This window comes from Haliaeetus leucocephalus, unplaced genomic scaffold (assembly GCF_000737465.1).
Source record: "Haliaeetus leucocephalus isolate CR32 unplaced genomic scaffold, Haliaeetus_leucocephalus-4.0 Scaffold217, whole genome shotgun sequence".
Classification (NCBI taxonomy): domain Eukaryota; kingdom Metazoa; phylum Chordata; class Aves; order Accipitriformes; family Accipitridae; genus Haliaeetus; species Haliaeetus leucocephalus.
In genome coordinates, this window is record NW_010972653.1 from 9946367 (window position 1) to 9966183 (window position 19817).

At 35.3% G+C, this 19817-nt stretch overlaps 1 protein-coding gene across 1 annotated transcript in view; it reads right to left on the reverse strand.

Annotated features, from left to right (window-relative positions):
* Positions 1-19817, reverse strand: part of SNTG2 (syntrophin, gamma 2) — a 302322-nt gene that overhangs the window by 39591 nt on the left and 242914 nt on the right. The window contains exons 11-12 of the mRNA XM_010566720.1: positions 18758-18796; positions 7565-7681 (exon numbers count right to left, since the gene is read on the reverse strand). Coding sequence (XP_010565022.1) covers positions 7565-7681; positions 18758-18796 — 156 coding nt within the window. The remainder of the gene's footprint in view (positions 1-7564; positions 7682-18757; positions 18797-19817) is intronic.

The window sequence follows — 19817 nt, forward strand, 5'->3', positions numbered from 1 at the left end:
AAACTAATATACATTATTATTGAGTAAACCTCGCACCTATGTGTTTCAAAGCAGTGTTTCAGAATTTACCTGAATTCTTTCTTCTTAGTGTGGAAAGCATCCCACCTAAATTTAGACATCAAAAGTACCTAATTTTAACAACCTAATCTAATTCTTAATAATCTAATCTTAATTTCAACATATTGGGAAAGAAGGAAGAAAAAAAAAAAAGAAAGAGAGGCAGTTCTTTCTCCCAGTTTCCCTAACGTTAACTTCTAGATGACTAAATTTAGGTGAGATGAATCACCTATTACAAATGGGACTGAAGACCTCTGGAAGAGAAAGTCCTATCACCACATCTTTTCAGGATATAAAGGGACTTGTATGCTAGGGTTCTCCACTTGACAGTTTTTATATTTGAACAACTGAATGACAAACATCACTTGAATACAATGCATGCAGTAGAATATGTAAAAGCATGTTATATACTTTGTTTTATCATAAGCAATTTCTCACCATAAATTAAAGCTTGAAACATTACATATAGCTACCTTTAAAAGTACTTAGTACTACTTTAAAGGAACTTTGTCAAATGTAAATCTAATGTTAGCTTTTTTAGAAAATTAATTTAAAGCAGTTTTATATATCATCCTTGTCCTCCCAACACTTTATAAGATGTAGCAATTTTTAGAGTCATACATTTCTGATTTTTAGATTTCTGTTACTGTTTTCCTTCTAGTAAGGTCCATTCAATATTTTATCTGAGTTTTGCTTTTTAATTATTGCTAAGAGTAAGCAATAACACAAGCTTAGAAACAACTGAAACTGAGGAATTATAAAGCCAATTCATAAAGAAATATTATACATTTAAACATGCTCACATAGAGAAAGTACTGCAGGTCTCTGCTCAATCCGTATTTACAGGGAAATCTTTTTTACTTTGATGGCTGTTTTGAAAATAAAATAATTAAATAATACAGGTTTTGGCCTATTACTGTTGATCCTCAAAAGAGATCTTCATGCTTCTTGCAAAACAAGGTTTACTGCTTAGAATGGTGGCTAGTTCATTATTTGGGCTTGAATTTCTCAAAGGGAAAGATTCTTTTCAATCTCAGTTAAAAGCAGGAGAATTCTTCATTCCTATTAGTGGCTATACAGATATAAAAGCATAAGCACTGACTTAATCTACTGTTCGTGAAACTGAATTTAGTGACACAGGCTATAACCTAAAAGCTATTGAGACATGACTGAACTTTCACTTGCTCATATCATTTGTTTTGATTCCTGAGGATTAATTTAAACTGTTTGGGTTCTTTGCTGTTATTAACAATGCTATCATGGACTATGGTTACACTGCTGCACCATTAAATTAACTCTGAATACTTCAGCCTTTTCCCCATTATCCTGTGCATCTCTTTCATCCTTTGACTCTCTGTAACCTCTTATGACTTTTTCAGCAGAGACAGCTAGTGATGATGATAGCTGTTGGCACCTATACAAGCCAAGATTTTCTTTTACTGTGTATGTCAGAGGAAGGCTACCATACTTAAAGCCATGAGTGAAACAGTCTGAATATCATAGTGTGCAAGGTCATCAGGAGAGCACGAATGACATGTTGAGAGGGATTTTAAGGAGGGTAAACAAACATCTACAAAGAGATACTGGAATTCAAAGAGGCAGCTGACATTATTTACAGTTTTCTCAGAACTATCATAGTATGTCTAAGTTTAAAATGTTATTGTTATAGACTGCATCGCTTTAAAAAAAAATCACAAATGATCATACAGTTCTAGTCAATGAGAAAAGCTGGAAAGAATCAGAAAAGTTCACAAAAAGTGCAATATCCTTCATTTGCTTTAAAGGATGTTTCAGTGTATTGCAGGCTTATCCATCATCACACATTTAACAACTGGGTAATGATAGGTAACGAAGATAAATGAGATACTGAAATATATTCCTTAGGCAATAAAAAAGTTTTTCTCATTATTTCCCCTTGGAATTGTTCCTGTAGGTACTCTGTACTCTATACATTGCAATTTCTTGGGTTTATTTTAGCTTGACAAGATAATTGTTTTTTAGTAAAGCATTTGACAAAATGTTTCAAAAAATATTTTTCAGAATGGGTCATTTAATGAGACATACTTTCATTCATATGAATTTAGTTCTGTCAAAAATAGTGTCAAAATACATGAAAGTACCAATTAGAATTCACTGAGCTTCCGCTTTAATTCTTGTTTGTCTAATGCATGAATTTATGACCAACAGTAGCTGAGTGCTACTATTATTACTGGAAGACCAACTCCTTAGCTAACTCAAAGCATTATGTGATGTATTGAATACTTGGTTTTGTAGATATTTAGCTATATTAATCCTTTCAGAAAGATTGTAAAATAACACATTTACAAACTCACATGTAACACTGAGCTGATCACAGAGATAATAAAAATGAATGTAGAAAAATAGGAACCTGAAGTTACAATTCTATGTCCATAATGAGAGACTGAAATTAAGTATGTAGAGGTACAAAAGTGCTAAGTGTTGCAGAAGTACTTTACTTCAGCATGAGTTTCTATAAGTTCCTCATGTTTTAAAAACAAACATTACAGTGGATTTCCAAAAATAAATAAACTACTAAAATCTAGTTTTACTTAGACGAAGCAATCTCAGCATCAGTTCAGGCTCATATTCCAAATATACTTAGCTTTAAATGTGTGTGTTAATCATTGATTTTTCTTTAAAAATTTATGATTTAAAATAGAGGGAAAACAATAAAGTTAAACTCATTGACACATACATGTAGTAAACAACAAACTGAAAAACTTACTCCCTAGAAGAGAATTCTGCAATTATAAAATAAGCACAAAAGATTTCCATGCCTATTCAGAGATCAGCACTAAAGGACTGACTAGACATGAAAAATAAATATGGGGTCCATGTAAAAGAGAATCATACTTCAAAACTCACTAAAGTCAAAGGGAACAAAACATACTCTTTGAACTTCTATGAACACTGAATCTGATTCTAGAAATCTCCAGTGCCCCCCCCCCCCAAATTTTTAAAAAAAAAAATTAAAAAAATTTAAAGAGTAGAACTTAAGGGGAAAAAAAAGATCAAAGTGGCTGTAATACTTATTACTGGAATATAGAGAATGCTGCATTATCTGACAATTAAGCAGAAGCATCCAACCCACCTAGAAGTACTAAAAAGTTCTAGGCAAAAGATGAAATACTTTTAGGTCAAGAGTAATTCATTTCACTGGTCTCTTTACTCTTCGATGGAAAAAATAAGCCAAGTATAATTCAAAAAAATTATTAAAAGATATTAAAAAGAAAAAAAAATAAAGAAATGTTCTTGAGATGATCTACAATATAGCAGTATAAGAAGCCTAAAGACATCCAAAACAACTCAAACTCAATGGTACAAAACACACAGAGTCAGATCCTAGCAAATATGTGAACAAAATAAATAGACTTGTTTGCAGAGTTAAAAAGTTCATCAAAAGTATTCACGGTCAAGTCTATGCCCTCCAACTCACTGCCACCTCTTTCCCAATATGTTACACTGACATTATGTATAATGTGATTTACAAATACAAGCAATCAGAACTTACATAGCAGTAGTCTAACATTCAAAGCACTACTCGTGCTCAATACATTATGCAAGCTGTTCTTCTCTGTAATGTTTTTCAAAGGTGGAACTATTTCTGTTACTTTCACATTATTCTTGTATTTATTCCTTTTCTTAAAACTATAAGCAGCATATGCAGTGACTGCCTAGCTGTTTTCACATAAACCACTTCAGTGTTATTTATTTAATCATGTTGAAAAAAGACAGTTTTGTAATTAAGGGTAACACAACAGCTCCAAAGATATGGCTACTTTAAGACCTGAATTTAAAAACCATATTGAACTATGAGGAATATATAAAAAATCAAACAGTACAATCCTCCCCTACATACGGCCCATATTCCATAAACCCCAAAACATTTCATTTTTTCTGGAAATTTTCAAGGATATGAAAAATAGTTTGGTTTTGAATGACAATTTTGAATAATGTCTCTTCAATTTCTTCTGGGATATGAATTCAGAACCTTTTCAAGATCCGAAAATTGACAAAAATTTATTAGATGCTTTTAGAAGGTAATAAAATACTGCTTGTATATTAACATTGATGCAGGAATAATTTCTATTTGTGCGATGGTGTTTTTCACGTGCAGTTTTCAGAAATGTGTCACAATTCTCACATAGCAATCTGTAAATGAAATCTGTAAATTTCTTAAATACAATCAGATAAGCCACTTTGGGGATGCAGAAAGACCATTCTCTGTTAATCATACCATTCTTGATATTTACTTCTATGGTGAAGTTTCTACATTTTTGGAAACACCATCTGAGATATTGTTGAAATGGAGTATAAGCAGAACAGTTCTTTCAAATGATAATATCCACATTTTCTCCAAAATTTTCTTTATTTTTGCCCATGGGCAACTACGTTTTCCATTCTTATGAAAGTTAGCAGCTGTGTTTACGTTCATATCATCTTTTGCACACAACGAAGTAGAAAAAGAGTAGAAATTGTACCAGATCCTTTTACAGGCAGTTGTAAAGTTATGGGTAAGGTCATTGCAACTAAAGATAACTGTATGACTCGTAGGTAATCTACTCTGTGCACACTACATTGATACACTGATACACCACATTGATTCGGTATACAAATAGCAATACCATCATAGAAGCATTTCTGAAATAGAACATAATGTTAAACTCTTGTCTTCTAAAGATCAAGCAAGTTAAAACGTCTGTATTTTTGTGATAGAACAATCCATTTTTTAATGTTTCACTTGATATAGTAAAAGAAAAGTCAGTGGGAGTAATGGTAAGAGCAGTACCATTAAATACCTCTACAAGCAGTGAAACAGTGGAGATGCAGCTTTGTGTGGGGACCTGTGCTTGCAGCTACAGAGCTGGGGTGTGTGACACAGAACCAACGTCAGGGCAGAGCGCGGGTCGGTGGCTCCTGGGTGCCACGGGAGCTCCCCCGGGGTCCGGCAGGGCCGGGTCCTCACCAGCCAGGGCCCAGCCTGTCGCCCTGTAGTGGGCTGACCCTGTCCAACAGCTAAGCGCCCACACAGCCACGCGCTAACTCCCCGTCCCCCCACAGCGGGATGGGAGAGAGAATAAGAAGAGCAAAACCAAGAAAGCTCTCGGGTCGAAATAAAGACAGCTTAATAAGTGATGGAAAGAGGAAAACAACAAGCGATGCAAAAGTGATTGCACCCTGACTGTCCCAAGCAGACAGACGCCCAGCCAGTCTCCAAGCGATGGCTACTTTTGAAGACCAAATCCCCATTTTTTACTCCTGAGCATGATCTTCTATGGCACGTAATATCCTTTTGGCGTATTTGGGTCAACTGTCCCAGCGGTGCCCCCTCCAACCTCTTGCCCACCCCCAGGGTGAGCAGTGTGAGAAACAGAGAAACACTGTGCAAGCAAAGCTCAGCAACAGCCAAACCACCGGTGCGTTAGCGTTGGTTTAGTCACAAATACAAACCCCACTGCCATACGGGCTGCTATGAAGAAAGTTACCTCCACCCCAGCCAGGCCCAGCACATGTCCCCAGACAAGAGCAGGGCAGCCATGGAGACTGGGGGCAGCCCCAGCGCTGGGCACCAGGCTCCTCCCTGGGGACAGGGACGGGCTGAGGCTGGGCCTGGACGTGGGCCCGTGGGTGGGCCTGGCTCGTCGGGGCCCACGGCTGGGCAGGACAGGGCTGGGGGGAGCTGAAGACCGGCCCTGCTGCATTGCTGGGGCAGGGGCTGGTGGCCGTGGCGGGGCTGCAGTGGGGTCCTGGGGTGTGGGGAGAGTCAGGGGAGCTCCAGGGAAGTGGGTCAGGGACAGTCAGGGCTGGAGGTGCCCTCAGGACACTGATAGTCATCTTTGAAGTGTGACTTTAGATCCAGGTTGGAGTTCTCCAGGTGGGTGGCTGCTGCAAACGGCCAATTTCCCATTTTATTTTTCTCCCCTGATATAAAACATCTGTGGAATGATTAAATAGCAAGAAAACTGGTTAACAGGTTTTATGATTTATAGGCTCTGTCACACTTACTGGAGTATCTGATTACTGGGATGACATAACTCATTGACCAAAGGGGTGCCCTTTGTTAATTTTTTTGAAAAACCACCGTTTCTAGAAAAAAAATTGTGCAGAAACACAATAGAGTGTAGTAGATACTGACAAGTAACATGGTACGAATACTACCAAACATTCATCCTCACTTGTCTGTTCTTAGTAGAGTGCTGAACATGATAAATGAAGTAGTTTATGCCCAATTAGTATCATGTAGATGGATAGTTTTAATTATATCAAAAATGTTTCTTCAAAAACAGGTCTGAAAACAATAATTATAATTTATAAAGGAAAAGCATTCATGTAGTGTGTTATTTATTTGTTTAATATTTTTGTATTGTTTTTGCATTTTAATTGGATTGTAGTAATTGAATCAAATTTTAGTTCCTTGATTTAACATATAGACAAATAGTTTTTTAGAGGGGAAAAATAAACCTTTCCCAGATGTGTTGTCTCATTTTAAAAAGAATTCTACTGGCCATTTAAAAATGCTTGAAGTTAATAGGAATCCTTGGATTTAGAATTTCAATCTAGAGAGAGAGAAAATGTTACTGATTGCTTCTCATTGAGGTTCATAAATAAGGTTCAAAGAGTACGTACTTCCCAAAGGTACTGCAGATAGCACACATGTAAAGATCAGATTTTCTCTGGATCAGCTCAAGAAACTGGGAGACTGACCACCTTCTGAGCAAAAACATAAGAAAGCTATATAGTTGAAATTGCATTCTAATTCCACATTTTATTCTTTTCGATTTGTTTAAAGCAAAGACTCTCCAGAGAAAAAAGAAAGAAAGGATAAAACAATACCATGTGGTAAGTATGGGTCACTTTTTTTAAGAGTTTAGAATTCTACAGCTCATTTCTGTTTCATTCTTTTAAATTAATTTTTATTAGGATTTTTTTTAGAGAAGTATTAGGTAAGTCTTCTGTTGTGAAATAGAATTCTTGTTACCAGCTGTGTAAGTTATCAAAGCAAGATGATGTCATTTGTTCAAACTGTACAATTAGCATTGGACTTTCTGTAACAGTTCAATCCCTTGCCTGTGTGCAAAATCCACAAGTATCTACTAATAGTATGGATGGTGTATTTCATGATGTATCTCGTCTTTAAGAAACCAGGGTAACCACCACCTCATTACATCTACAAGATACTTCAGAATAAGTAAGATAAGAAATATTGGGCCTAACCAACCAGAGAAAAATCTGAACTTAACAACTTTAAAAAGTAAAATACTTACTCCCGATTAGGAATTCTTTGAACTATCCAGCTATGGTAAGAATTTCAGAGGACCTTGAAAGAGGTTAAATATCTAAAGCTTATTGAAATTCAGTGGCAACTATGGCTTTAACTTCTTTTGCAATCTCAGCTGACAACTTCACTTGGTAAGGAAAAACAAACCCAGACATAACAAACAGGTTTCCATTTACAATGAAACTGTGACAAAAATATTTTTTTTACCGGTGGAGTGCTGAAAATGTAGAAGGATGAACCCTTCAGTGCCAGAAACTTGAATTTGTAGAGCTGAGAGGAATCAGTTCCTTCATGTCTCTCATTTACCCATCCCATATGTATGACCTGTGAAAGAAATTAATTTAAAATTAAAGCTCTGTTTTTCAGTGGAGCATAAGATATATCTGAATAGGTCAAGTCTTTCCACAAGGAAGAGTGATCATATTAGAATAGGATGCATCATCCCCTTCTTCACATTTGCCTTCCCACCACTAGATCAAACTCTTGAAGTGTATGGTATCATGCCAGTGTGTCAGAAGTCCCTGAAGAGACTAAACTTACAGTACAGGTTGAATCTTGTCTGAAGTAATCAGCACTTTAAAAGCCACCTATATATGCCTCAGCAGACTCTCACTTGAGCCAGCAGAAAACCTAGGTGTACTGAAATAGTTCAGCCAGCAGTTTATAAAAAACATGATCCTACATTATCTATAGCACAGTCAAAACTTCGACATACTGAAATTTCTGTCACATGTACCTCTGAAGAAACACATCTGAACAAATCACGAGATTTATCTGAAATCACACAGCTTTCCGTATGCTCATGTTTGCCACTGTTAATGAAGTGTCTTTGTCACACTGATTGCCTTCCGGAGTTTATATATTTTTTAAAATATACATTTTATTTCATGATGATTTAGGTTCTTCTAGAATTAAATGTCAAATTTAGTTGTTACAGAACTTCGCTCTAACAGTATTACAATACATGTCTTTATATTTCAGATAAATTAATTTTAAGAAAAAATAAAATCAAGAAGTAAGGCTGCATGCTTCCTTTTTGAGGTAAATGCAAATTTATAGAGGAATAATGCCATAGTGTTGCATTAGAATATCATGAATATAGTTACCCACCAAAAATAAAAAACGTAAACATTTTAGGCTTTGTTTTGCATACATTAAGAGGAAGATATTGCCCTTGAAACAGGTACTCCAATCTAGAGTGATCCACCAATCTGAATATACAGCTATTGCTGACAAGCTTGCTCATTTTCAATTAAGGCTACACTTATGGAATATACTGAGTTACACATCGGCAGAAATGTCGTATCACTTGTGAACATACTGAGCCCACATAGCTTTGCTGGAAGTCAGTGGAAACAGCCTGAAGAAGGCATTCATTAACTTGCATGAAAAACTCAGCATATGCTCCATGGATAGATTTGGGAAAAATCTGATGATCTCAGGAATGCTTTTCTATTGAAAGCCCAGTGTGCGTACCTGTAGTTATTACCAACAGAGCACAAAGGTGGAAAGAATGGACAGGGAGTAGCTAATAGTATAGATGTATGCTCATACTCTTATATCATGAAAATCTCACACATTGTTTTCTAATTTTGTTATTTAATGTATCAATTACGTTTCTTACCAATCAACTTATTCAGAAATAAATAATAAATCATTATGTTGAGCCAGATTATCCTTCTCTGTACTCTTTTACTGAGCTCCAGCATTAACTTTTTAAGGAGATCTAAGAAACAGCACAATAAATATTGCCTTTCCAATTCTCACTTTGTTATTGTGTAAATTTAAGAACTCTCACCAAAACATTGTTTCTATAGTAGTCAGCAAATGTTTAGAAACAGGATGTTCAGATACTTCATTACTATAACAAAATATACTACAGTATTTTTGATAATCTACTACAAACTATTATATATTGAGTTTATCACTGTGGTAATTTAATATCCAATAATACAGACAAAAATAATAATGTCCAAATCACAGGGCACAAACAATATAATATTCTCCTTTACATTCATCAAGTCATGTATGCTGACTTGCAATTGGACACCATTTATTAACCTCTAACAGTAGTAGAATCTTTACTAAAAAAGTAATTTACTGACTAAATTGATAAATTGATAAGCAAAGGATATGGCTCTCTATTATGTTCTTCCTTTGTTCATCATCATTATCATCACCATTTATGATTACAGCAGCACTCACCAAATAATTTTCGAATTATCCTCAATGTTAAACGGCAAAACTAAGTCACAGATAAAGTCTGCAGCTTGCCCAGGTCATTCATCAAACATCATATATTAAAGCAAACATGACACATTCTGAGAAATATAACTATATAACTATCTTGTTGCAAACCGAAGATGTTCATTTAATATATTAAAAGAATGAAAATATGAAGTTCTTAGTTGAAACACAGGGCAGGATGATATCAGAAGACTGGAATTCCACTTCTCAAGATTGTGTTTTCACTTCAAAATACACATGTGATTTCCTGTGATTGACAGGAAAAACTTGATTTATCTAGTTGGCAGAAACCACAGGTTGGCCCGTAAGCACTGGTCCTAAGTACCAACAGCAGTGCAAAAGACAACCACACTGTCTTTGAATAAAACTCTAAATTTAGAAAAAGAGCACTGAATCTCTCTAACTGGAGTAAAATTAGATTTGTTTTTCAATGAAAATGTGATTTATGTCAAAGTTTTCCATCTGTGAAATGGGAATAATTTCCTTTACTTATTTTATGGAATTTGTGTGAAGGCCCTATCACCGTTGTATGCTTATCTACGGCTGTAAGATGTGATAGGAGCACCAAATGTTATAGCCTCAACGTAACACTTAATCTTCTGAATAATTATCTTGAGTACATATTTAGCTACAAACACAAGACTGCATTTTCTAATTAGCTGCAGACATATTTTTTGGGCATGTGTTCTAAGTGTTTTACTGACATGGAACTGTATTGTTATTATTTTTATTGCAGTCACAGTGTACTGTGACCAGTCTACCTGTGGCAGATCAGAATCAAAAGACTTGGGTTGAAGTATACCCTTCTCCACATGACAAACATTTTTATAATTATTAAAAGCTATAAACTCAATGTTAAGCTGTTCTGTATGCTGGAATCTCTTTCAACCTCAGACAAAAAAAAGAATGATACAAAACCACATTCACTGGACTAGATTTTGGGGGAATAGTCTTTCTCCTCATTGAATTATTAAAACATTGTAATATCACTCTTGATCCATATGGATTGTGATAAGGTCACCTATTCTTTCCACTTACCAAAGTCTACACAAAACCAAACAGCAATACTTCAGTTACATTTTGAATACATTGCACTGAATATTACTCTGCCTGATTGAAATGACTAACAGAAACTCCAATTCCAGGAAAAAAGTACTTCACTCAGAAAAACCCAAAATAATAGATCATCAAAGCAAAGAAAAAGTCTTAGAACCCTTAAAAATATAAAAAGACCCTTTTTGTTTCTAAATTTGATTATAATTCCCAAGAGATATCAGAAATGGATTAAAAGTTTTTTCCATTTTCATTTTCTTTAAAACCATTACGTAGCTTTGCACTGTCAATATAATTTGTGGAACAAGGAAACAATTACATACCTCTCAGTAGAAATAAGAAAAAATGGTCTGCTGATTTATATCTTACCAAAGAAAATAAAAACTTATCTGGAAAAACTAGCTAGTATATAAAAGCTCAATGTCATTAAAAAAACCCCAAACCCAAACCCTTCCAAAAGTCTTTTAAATCCCAAGATTACAGTTTGTGTGTTAGCACCATGAAATGCTTATGTAAGTATTAAAGGTGCTAGTAAACAAAATGTTGCAGCATTTCCTGAACTTTCTAAAAGACACCTATAAAATGAATGCCTACATCAACTTGTTCCATTTTTTTTTAAATGAAGATGTGAAAAAATTCAACAAGTAGCACATTTGTAGATCAATTTAGAATTTGGAGATGAGTGTCTCTGCAAAATACTGACTGAAGTCTCAGTAGATATATACATTTAGGAAGAGAAATATAGTACAGCTAGAAGGCACGCGAACTTTTTGTTTGTTCATTTGTTTTAGAATTTTTGTATATTTAGGAGAAAAGCAAGGGTTGAGTTGATTTAAATATGGATTGCTCCACCAGATGTGAAAGACTGGATGAGATACTTTCTTGGGGAAGAAGCAATAGTCAGGCTAAGTAGCTGAAGAAGGATTGCTACTGGAAGGTAAGTGGTGAGCTCAGTGGGTTTAAAGCTGCATTGCTATCATTTGCTTGGGTTGGGGAGAACAGGACAGCAAGCTAAAAAGTAAGTACTAATGAATATGAAAGAGGAAAAGACAAAGCAAAAGACATTTAGGAGGAGAAAGAAATCAATTTAGTGAGACCAAAAATAAAGAAACAGGAGAAAATATGAAATTAAAATGAAAAGAACAAAAGGAAGGACACTATACAAATATATAAAGAGGGGAAAAACTGTTCTGGTATTTAGACTGAAACCTGCCATTTGAGGTTTTAAGCAGTGCTCATAAGGCATAACACTACAAACATTCTCAGCATTGATTTCACCACTTTATTCCCATACTGCATAATCAATTTGAGACTGCTATTTGAAACTGCATGGAAAATTACCCATACATCTGGAAAATTACCCATACATCATCGATGTATTACTAAGTTTCTAAAATGTTCTAATACACTTTCCAAAAGTTCCTGTAGGAACAAAATGAGCAATGGCACTCATTATGAGAAGATAAAACAAGTCACTAACAAAATGTAATCCAATCATAGCAGATAAATGAAAGTTCTTATTTGCACTTATTGTTTTCCTACAGCAATAAAGCATCTAGATGCTGCAATGACTGGAAACTTAACATATGTTACTTTTAATAAAGCGATCAGTACATTTTGTATATAGTACTTTTAGTTAAATAGTTATGAAAAGTAAATGATGCAAAAGACTCCAGAGGGAAATGAAGAAAGAAAATCAAGTAGATCCCTGATGTATGACATGTCAGAACAGATGGGGACACTTATGTAATTAAAGTGGGATAAAATTCTAGAACAGATGCCAGCATGGCCTGCAAGTTAAGAACAAGTGTCATACCATGAAGCACAATGGAACAATACAAAATTAGGAAAGCAAAAACTAAAAACAAAAAATAAAAAAAAAAGTTTGGAATGCTAGCAGTTTTGATACATTACATTAATAGTTTCCATTGTACATCAGTTGCATTCAGTTATGTCCAAATGGCTACTATTCAAAATGTAATGCATTTAGTCCTGCTCCCTTTCTACAGGTGTACGTTGTAAAATTATAGTCTGCAAAAATCTAACTTTTCCAGAATAACAACTAGGAGAAAGTAATTTTAGTGTTATATGATATATTTTTAAAATGTTTTTCTCTGTTTTTGAGAAAATGAAAAAAAAAAAAGAAAAAGAGAAACTGGTCTTACAAGAGTATCTGCAGGGTTTCTTTAGTTCTGCAGGATGAAGCCAAGCAAACATGTTCATGGCATACCTGGGGCAGCAGTTCTGCTACGAGTAACAATGGGAAAACCCTCCATATTTGAAAAGTTCCTTATTTAGAATTAGGATGATGTAATTATCAAAAACAGAGTGGAAAGGAGGCTTCTGAGAAATTTAGTACATTACCCTCTCCAAAATGCAGTACCCATGCTAAAAAAAATGCTTCCTTAATGTCCTGAGGATCTCTGGTAATGGAGACTTCATAATTTTTCTCAACAATCTATTCTAGTACTTTATTCCTCATGTCAAACATGAATTGCTCTTGCTGTAACCACAGTTTAAGAATTTTTTTGCTCTATCCATTAAAGACTCAAATGACTCAAACTGCTTATTCAGTTCAGAAATGGAGGAAAAATCCATGAACAAGAATATGTAGCTTGTGAGGCACCATTCCTTGCTTCTTTTCACATTATTCTCTGAGCACAAAGCTACAATTCCTGAATATTTTTTACATACCTCTTTCTCTGTCTTTCTTTCAACCTGTCCACAGAGGCCATGGAAAACCTCTGGTCAATAACTTTTCAGAAACATAGTGGACAAAATAAGATGCAGTACTCCTGCCAAGGCCTTACAGCAAAAGGAACGCTTTGCATGTCTTGCAGTAACTCACTTAGGTACAGCCCACGATGCTTGCCTCTTTCTCAAAAGCCACAGAGGAGACATGGTTGTTATGGCATGCAGGTAAATGGCCAACCCTGGCCTGATGTTAAACTGACAAGGTAACAATGTGAGAAACTACTGGACATTGCATACAATGCAAAAGGAGAAGTTCGCTGGCTATCTCAAGCCTGTGGCTATACTAATAAAACAATAAGGAGATAAACTAGCAGGTGAAATATATGAAAAGGAAGTGAAGAATGGGTGAAGAATGTCAAAAGATAATGAAAAAGGGGTGCTGATTTACAGACAGTGGTGGTGGTATCACAGATTAAGGCTGAAATAACTAAATAAGCATGTAAAAATCAGAAAAAAACAAGAGCCAACAAAGAAGGAGTAAAACATGGGTAGGTTCCTTACTTGGGAGGGGGAAAAAGGAATATAAGGTACGCCATATGAATGGGGTTTTTGGGGGTCTCTGTTGATCAGCCCTGTCCCTGATTACCACAGGCTCATGTAATAATAAAATGTAATAATAAATCATAACAATGAACCTGTTGTTTTTCTTATTGTTGCTGTCTGACTGGCTTCTGCAGACAGGGGCATCTGGGATGGCCTCCCTAAGTGCTAGCAAGGCAATGGAATATGGACCAAACCTCCCTAAAAGAATTTGCATCCCCAGATACTTTTCAAGTATTTTCTAGCAACATCTTCTCCAGTTGTTTCCCACAGCCTCTCACACATACTTGATTATTCTTCCCTATGTGCTGTACCCTAATTGGCTTCCACCCTGTTTTTCAGATTCATTCTTCAATATGTCAAGATCATTCTTAGGTCTAAAACTGTATTTTAAAGCTTCATGTCTGCAAAACTAGTAGGCTTATTTTTGCTAATGCACTGTAAAGGAAGTATGCAAAGGAATTGGATCCAGGACAGACCTTTTCAGGACTTCTAGTGATTATGTCAGCTTTGAAAGTGAATCATTTATACCTATTATTGGATTATCCAACAAAGTCTGTACAACCAAATCCATATAATACTTGTTTAAAGTATTGTCATGTCAAGAAATGTCATAAACCTTACTGGAATCGAGATACGTTGCAGCATCCACCTGTCATCTATCCACAAGATGTGTTATACTATCACAGGAGGAAATTAGATTGGTTGTCACTATTTATTCTTGACAAATCCTTCAGGGCACTCATTCGTTATCATGCAGCTGCATACCAATATTTTGTTTATTTATTTCAAAATTATTTCCAGACATTGAAGTCAAATTGACTAGTCTCTAATTCTCCAACTTCTCTTTCTTTTTCCATTAACAGCCATGATTTTTGCCCTTTCCTAATGTTTTGAGATGTCACCTGGCAGACACAAGTTCCCTGAAATATCTTGACAATACCTCTGAGACTACTTTGACCAGTTTTTCAAATATCACCAGGCATCAAAAGCATACATACCACCAAAACTTTGCTTTGTATTGTAATCTGAGATTTTATTGGGGTTTGCTAGTATTATTTGCAATAACCATCTTTTGCAGTTGACCTTTTTAGTGAAGGCTGACCTCTGAGATGCTGAGTAGAAGACAAACATTTTCCTTTGTCTTCTTCCTATTAATGAACTTAGAGGGTAATTTTTTGTTACCCATCTATCCCTTGCTGGTTGCATCTTAATCTGTGTCCTGGCCTTCCTGGTACTATCACATGCTATGCTTTTACAATCCTTGTCTCTAGATTGCATTTTCTGTATGATTTCCTCTGGAGGTCAGTGAAGAGGTCCCTGCAAAAAAATCAAAACAAACAAGGGAAGAGACATCCTAGGCAGTAGTGAAAATCTGTTTCATAGCATCACAAGAAAAAATATACATAGTCTTAATATCTGATCGGTATTTTCCTATTTCTGCTGAGACGAAACTGTATTCTTTTAGTGAAGGACAGGAAATTATGGTATTAGTCTTAAAAACATAAAAAAACACCCAGTAAACAAAATAAAGAACGTTGCAAGTAGTTTTTCTGTACAGAGAGAGAATTGCCTAATTTACTGTTTCATAAAAAATACAGAGCAATCCAGCAGTGTGTATCTTTTTGAAAATCGAGTCCCAAATCTAACTGCCTACAGATAACACAGAATCAAGTGCTTTCAAGTCTCTCACTGTAATAAACAAAATCAAGCAGAATCAAAATTTATAATATTTGGAGAATGGTGGCTGTAAACATCCTCCACACTCAATAAAATAATGTACAAACTGGCTCAATCCCCCTCTCTTCTTGTGGAGCACCAACATGCTCTAAAAGTATGCAGTGTGTAGGTGCCGTGTGCATTGTAATCTACACAGGTTACATATACACTTAAAGCCAGAGCTTCAGCAGTGGTACTTATTTAATACCTTTCAAATTTGTGTAATCCCTGTATATTTGTTAAAAACCCTGTAGTCCTCAACATGGACTAACTAGCATGACCCGCCCTGGGATAACCAGAACTCTCCAAACAATTCCCAATTTAAGCATTAGTGGGAATAATTTCCAATAGGCAGTTTAAATGCAAACACCCTGCTTTGGTGGGAGAAGAGAATTTAAACGTGTGGAAGTAGTCAGACCATGCCAATTAATTTCATGACCTTGTACTGTTTATTTTAGCGGTACAAATATATTCATAATAACTACAACTACTACTACCTTTCCTACTGCCTCTTTCTAACTTTGGATCATAGACACAGGGCAAAGTCCTAACTCTATTTGACATCTTCTTTTGGCAAAGAGACCATAAATACAGCTGGTTTAGACCTGGCAACCAATATCTTAGTCCTTTCACTTTCCAGTTTTCTTTAGTTATATGCCCATGGAATTCATCATGTTCTGGAGACTCGGTTTCCAGTAAAACCAGTCAGGGGCAATATGAAAGACAAGGAAGAAAGCCAGGTTTAGCAAAGTAATTTTTTACGTTCTTAACCCTGAATCTCAGTTTGTTAATGACCTATGAAAAACAGAATCTGAATGAAACCTATCCTGATCCAACCTTGTTCCTTTACAAAAGATTAAGTTGGACTCTAAAGGCAATGAAGAAAACTCACCACAGGCGACACAATAATGAAACTCTAAGGACCTGTTTAATTCTTCAGGAATGTCCATACTCAAAAGCAAAGATAAATTTGCAGCTATCAGCGATTTTACTTCAAGGAAGCTCTTCAAGTGACCTTCAATCTCTTAAGCTTATCCTTTCTCTGAATTTTAAATCAATTGCATTAACAAGAGCCATTCAGGTTTGTACAAACATTATGTAACTGACATTAATAGGCTTCATTAATCTAGGGCAGATCAAGTTCTCTTCTGTTTTCAGTTATCATTGCCAAGTTGTCTTTTATTCCTCTGTGATATACATACATACATATATATATATATATATGAGAGATTCACATTTTGGTTGCTTTTAAAGCAAATTTTGACAGGACATTTTAAAGTCTGAATTTTTTACATTGCTCCTTTAAAATATTATGTTTTATTTACTTGATGTGCCCAAATTCATTATAAACATTATTTTTTCTCACTTTTTGGCAGAGAACAATCCAATGCTTGTTGCTGTCAGTCCCACCTTAAATTTTCAGTTCCTGAAATTAAGGTCCTAATTGTATCTTCCCTTCTTATCATACTTGGAATGGAAAAAGTGGGATAGGCTTGTACTGCCTAACTTTAGGCACCTACTTTAGATGATACGCTAAGAGGCTACTCTTTTTAGGACCTCAGTATAGTCAAGACAGAAAAAGAGGCTCCTATAAAGCATGATTTAAAGTGTTGATAGCAAGTTCCACATTTGAACAGCTCTCTGGAATAGAAAAATTTTCTGCATTATCTGGGCAGTTCATGGAGACTAGCCCGTTTATTTAGGAAATCAAATTAGTTAGTGATAGGGTTGTATGACTGTCCCCAATATATTTTAAAAATTGAGGAAGAATATGTCTTCCTTTTTTCAACTAAACCCATTATGTGTGCCTAAACTGACATGAATAAACTTTGAGTAGTTACTAAGGTACTTCTAGTAGAGAGTTCATCCGACAAAAGATCCAAATTCAATACCTTTTCCCCTGGCATTCATAATCACCTGTTTTTCATATCAGTTTAATTAATAATTAAAAGCCATGGCAAAGAGAGTAATTAAATGCTCTCTTCTAATAAAGAATAGGTATTTATTTTGGTTTGGGAGGTAACCTGATTATCTACTATACATAGAATTAAAGTCTGTAGTGGTTTTTGAGGTACATTTTTTTTCAAAGTACCAACCCAAATACAAGAAAACAGTTTCCTGTGTAAGAAAATGTGAATGGTTAAATATTTTTAATAACTCCTAGGACAGTCTATAAATGTCCAATTACATTTTACATATATGATGACAAAATGGTGACATATGGAAGAATATACAAGCTGTCAAACTAATAAATATTTATTTGACCCTGATATGAAGAATTTTTGACTCAGTCTTTGACTTCTGTAATAAAATTCCATAATAAATTTCTGCAGTAAACCACTATAAAAGTCACCTTGCCTAATTTTCACTTTTATAATCTACAAACCCATTATTTTTTGGAAACGGCAGGGATTAGGCTCTTTGTTCCTGAGTAATGACTCAATGCCAGATTGATGCAATGAAAGCACACGTAAGTGAAACTCATTAGTTTTATAATACAAGCTTCAAAGTACTTTCCAGAATTACAGAATTAGCCTGGAAAATGCTACTATTATATCTTACAAAGTAAATGAAAAAACTCTTTGCAATGCTACAAGAAGTAAGAATACTTCCCAATGCAGTAAATTCATCTGGATCTTCAGTATATTTGGCTAGTTGAAGCAGAAGAAATATCTCATCAGGCTCCTGAGCTCCAAAAGTCCCAGACAAACAGTCATGGCAAACGTAGTCTGATCAGCATGACACATGCAAAACAGATTGAATTTGTAATAGACTCCTTGGCTATCTGTGCACCGTATGTGATATAAATACAGAGTTACCTTGTCAGACTCACTGCTGCAGTATTGCATGCAAACATACACTATGCTTTCCAAGACCATTTCATGGCTCCATCTAATCTCTAAACTCCACTGTGGTTCAGTAACAATCTGCTGTATTAAGTAGGTCATTTCAGAACTTCAAACCATAGAAAGCTTGGTTTTAGACTTTTAAAACTGACTAAATGTGTGTATGTAAGCTCTATAATTGTGCAACTTAACGCAATGACAAGAATTTTTAAAAAAATGGATAATACAATGAAAGTCTTACCTGGTCTGAGGGAGAACAGCATTTATTTGCCATTTTCATCTATGAAAGAGAGATGGAAGAATACACAGAGTTATTAATATGCTTAAGAGTTTCTGTGATGCAATTAGCATTGACTTAGTTATTGAACACTGTAGTAATATTTCCAAATTATATGTATAAGAAATTAAATCATTCAGTGCTTAAATACTAGATTTCTACTATTACACTAAATCTACAAAACCAAGGACTCAAAAGATGGGAAGCCTTTTATCAGAGTTTTCATTAAATCCTTTATAAAGATTTGCATTTATGAATTTAACTTTGCCACTCCGAGTGAAAATATTATACTGTATTGTAGACACCTCACTTAGGTCTCAGTTAAACAATTGCTTAAGCATCTATAAATGAGGCATGTGATTAAGTACTTGTGAAATGAAGGCCATAGAGTGTAAGTTTAAAGATGAAGGGAATATTGTTTAGGCTTTCCTTTTAGTTTACTCTTCAAGATAAAGTTACATATCTTTCTTCTTCCTCTCTGTTCAGATAATGAAGACTTTTGTTGATTTTGGCTTTTCTTTGGCAGTCTTAGTTTACATAGATGAGTGGTGGACAAACCCTGATATTCCATTCTTTAAAACACAGTATTAGTAAGTGTAGTAACGATATGGAATCTAGACAGAAAAAGATTAGACTGGAAAGACAGACTCCCCTATATGCAAGGATGTAAGCTTCAAACTGTCCTACAGTTGAGTACTTCCAAAGGATCTTGTCATCAAAAAGGCTTTTTTATAACAAATGAAAGGCTTGTGATAGAAGACCAAAAGCTATAGCTATGCACAGGGAAAACTGCAATTGCTACAGGAAAAGAGCAGAAGAAATCCAGGGCTATCACTTGTATCCTGGCCATACCAGATTTGTAAGATCAAATCTGTGGATCTTCGGAAGCAGAGCATGTCTGCAGTCTTGTAGCTCAATAAATATGGTAATGCCATTGCTTGTTGTGGTGGGTTGACTCCGGCCAGCAGCTGAGCACCCAGAGAGCTGCTGACTCCCTTCCCCCTCCCAGCAGGAAGGGTGAGAG